General features: G+C 37.1%; 1 protein-coding gene across 1 annotated transcript in view; it reads left to right on the plus strand.

Annotated features, from left to right (window-relative positions):
• The window catches only part of ZFAND4 (zinc finger, AN1-type domain 4), a 90,720-nt gene that overhangs the window by 33,470 nt on the left and 55,718 nt on the right, over positions 1 to 1,532 (plus strand). The window contains 1 exon segment of the mRNA XM_006897717.1: positions 679 to 693. Coding sequence (XP_006897779.1) covers positions 679 to 693 — 15 coding nt within the window.

The following is a 1,532-nucleotide window of genomic DNA, read 5'->3' on the forward strand; positions in this document are numbered from 1 at the left end:
CATAGCTCTTGCTCAAATGTTATTTCATTAAATTTTTCTGTATCTGCCAATTCCTTCCGATACAATGACTCAGTATATTGCTTCCATCTTCTTTTGATACCTCCTGGATCATTTAACATTCTGCCTAAAGCATCCTTGATTATAGCAACTCGAGATTTGAATTTGTTCTTCATTTCCTTGAGCTTAAGAAATGCTGAACGAGTTCGGTCCTTTTGATTTTCCAACTCTAGCTCCCTGCACATTTCATTGTAATATTTTGCTTTGTCATTCCGTGCTGCCTTTTGGAATCTTCTGTTCAGATCCTTAGTGTCTTGAATTCTTCCTTGTGCTTTGGCTTCTCTATGTTCCAGTGCAATCTTCAGAGTTTCTTCTGACATCCAAATACTCCTAAACATTCAGATTAAGACAGACTAGGAAGAAGGATTGGCCATCCACTTCTGAAATAGCAGGCCTCTGCAAACCCTATGTACAACACAGCACACGTAGATGAACAGAAAGGGCAACCTAGGTAGACCTTTCTTTTTTTTTTTTTTACCAGTGGCAGTATTTTATTTCAGTATTATAAAAGGGAATTAACATTGATGTCAGGAAAAGGTCTAAATAATTATTAGATCCCATGCTTCCCTTTAAACTTTCTACTTTTATTATGGTATATATAGGTCTATGACCTAAAGAGAGCACTTAAATTTACTAGTAAAATCTATCGCAAAATAGTGTTTGGGTATTTTACAGAATAGCAACCAGCCAGCTTAAGGCCATTTGTAGCATGGGAAAAGATTAAACTCACCTGGAATAAACTAGGTAGACCTTTCAAGCATGGAAATGCAAAGGAAGAGGGACAGTTGTAAGCAGACACTAGTGATTGGAACATGGAATGTGAGAACCATGAATGTAGAAAAATTAGAAATTGTTAAGAAAGAAATGGAACGCATAAATATTGACATACTAGGCACTGGAGAGATGAGATCGACTGGCATGGGGCATTTTGAGTCAGATGATTATATGACATATATTCTGGAGATGAAAAGGTGAGGAAAAATGGAGTTGCTTTCATAGTTAAAAAAGAAATTTCTTGATCCATCGTGAAGTACAACATTGTGAGTGACAGGATTATATCCATACACTTACAAGGAAGTCCAGTGAATACCACTATCTTTCAGATATATGCACCAACAACCAGAGCCAAAGAAGAATAGATAATTTCTACCAACTCTTACAGTCGGAGATCGATCGAACGTGCAATGAAGATGCATTGATAATAATGGGTGACTGGAACGGAAAAGTTGGGAACAGGGAAGAAGAATCAGTAGTTGGAAAACATGGACTTGGTGACAGAAATGAAGCTGGAGTTAGAATGATTGAATTTTGCACACTCAATGACTTATTCATTGCAGATACATTTTTTAAGAGATATAAATGCAGGTTATACACATGGATTTCACCTGATGGTATGCATAGGATTCAGATCGATTACATCTGTGGAAAAAACCGCTGGAGAAGCTCAATATCAGCTTTGAAAACTAGGCCAGGAG

Source organism: Elephantulus edwardii, unplaced genomic scaffold (assembly GCF_000299155.1).
Source record: "Elephantulus edwardii isolate Elephantulus edwardi_28Jun2011 unplaced genomic scaffold, EleEdw1.0 scaffold00213, whole genome shotgun sequence".
Lineage (NCBI taxonomy): Eukaryota > Metazoa > Chordata > Mammalia > Macroscelidea > Macroscelididae > Elephantulus > Elephantulus edwardii.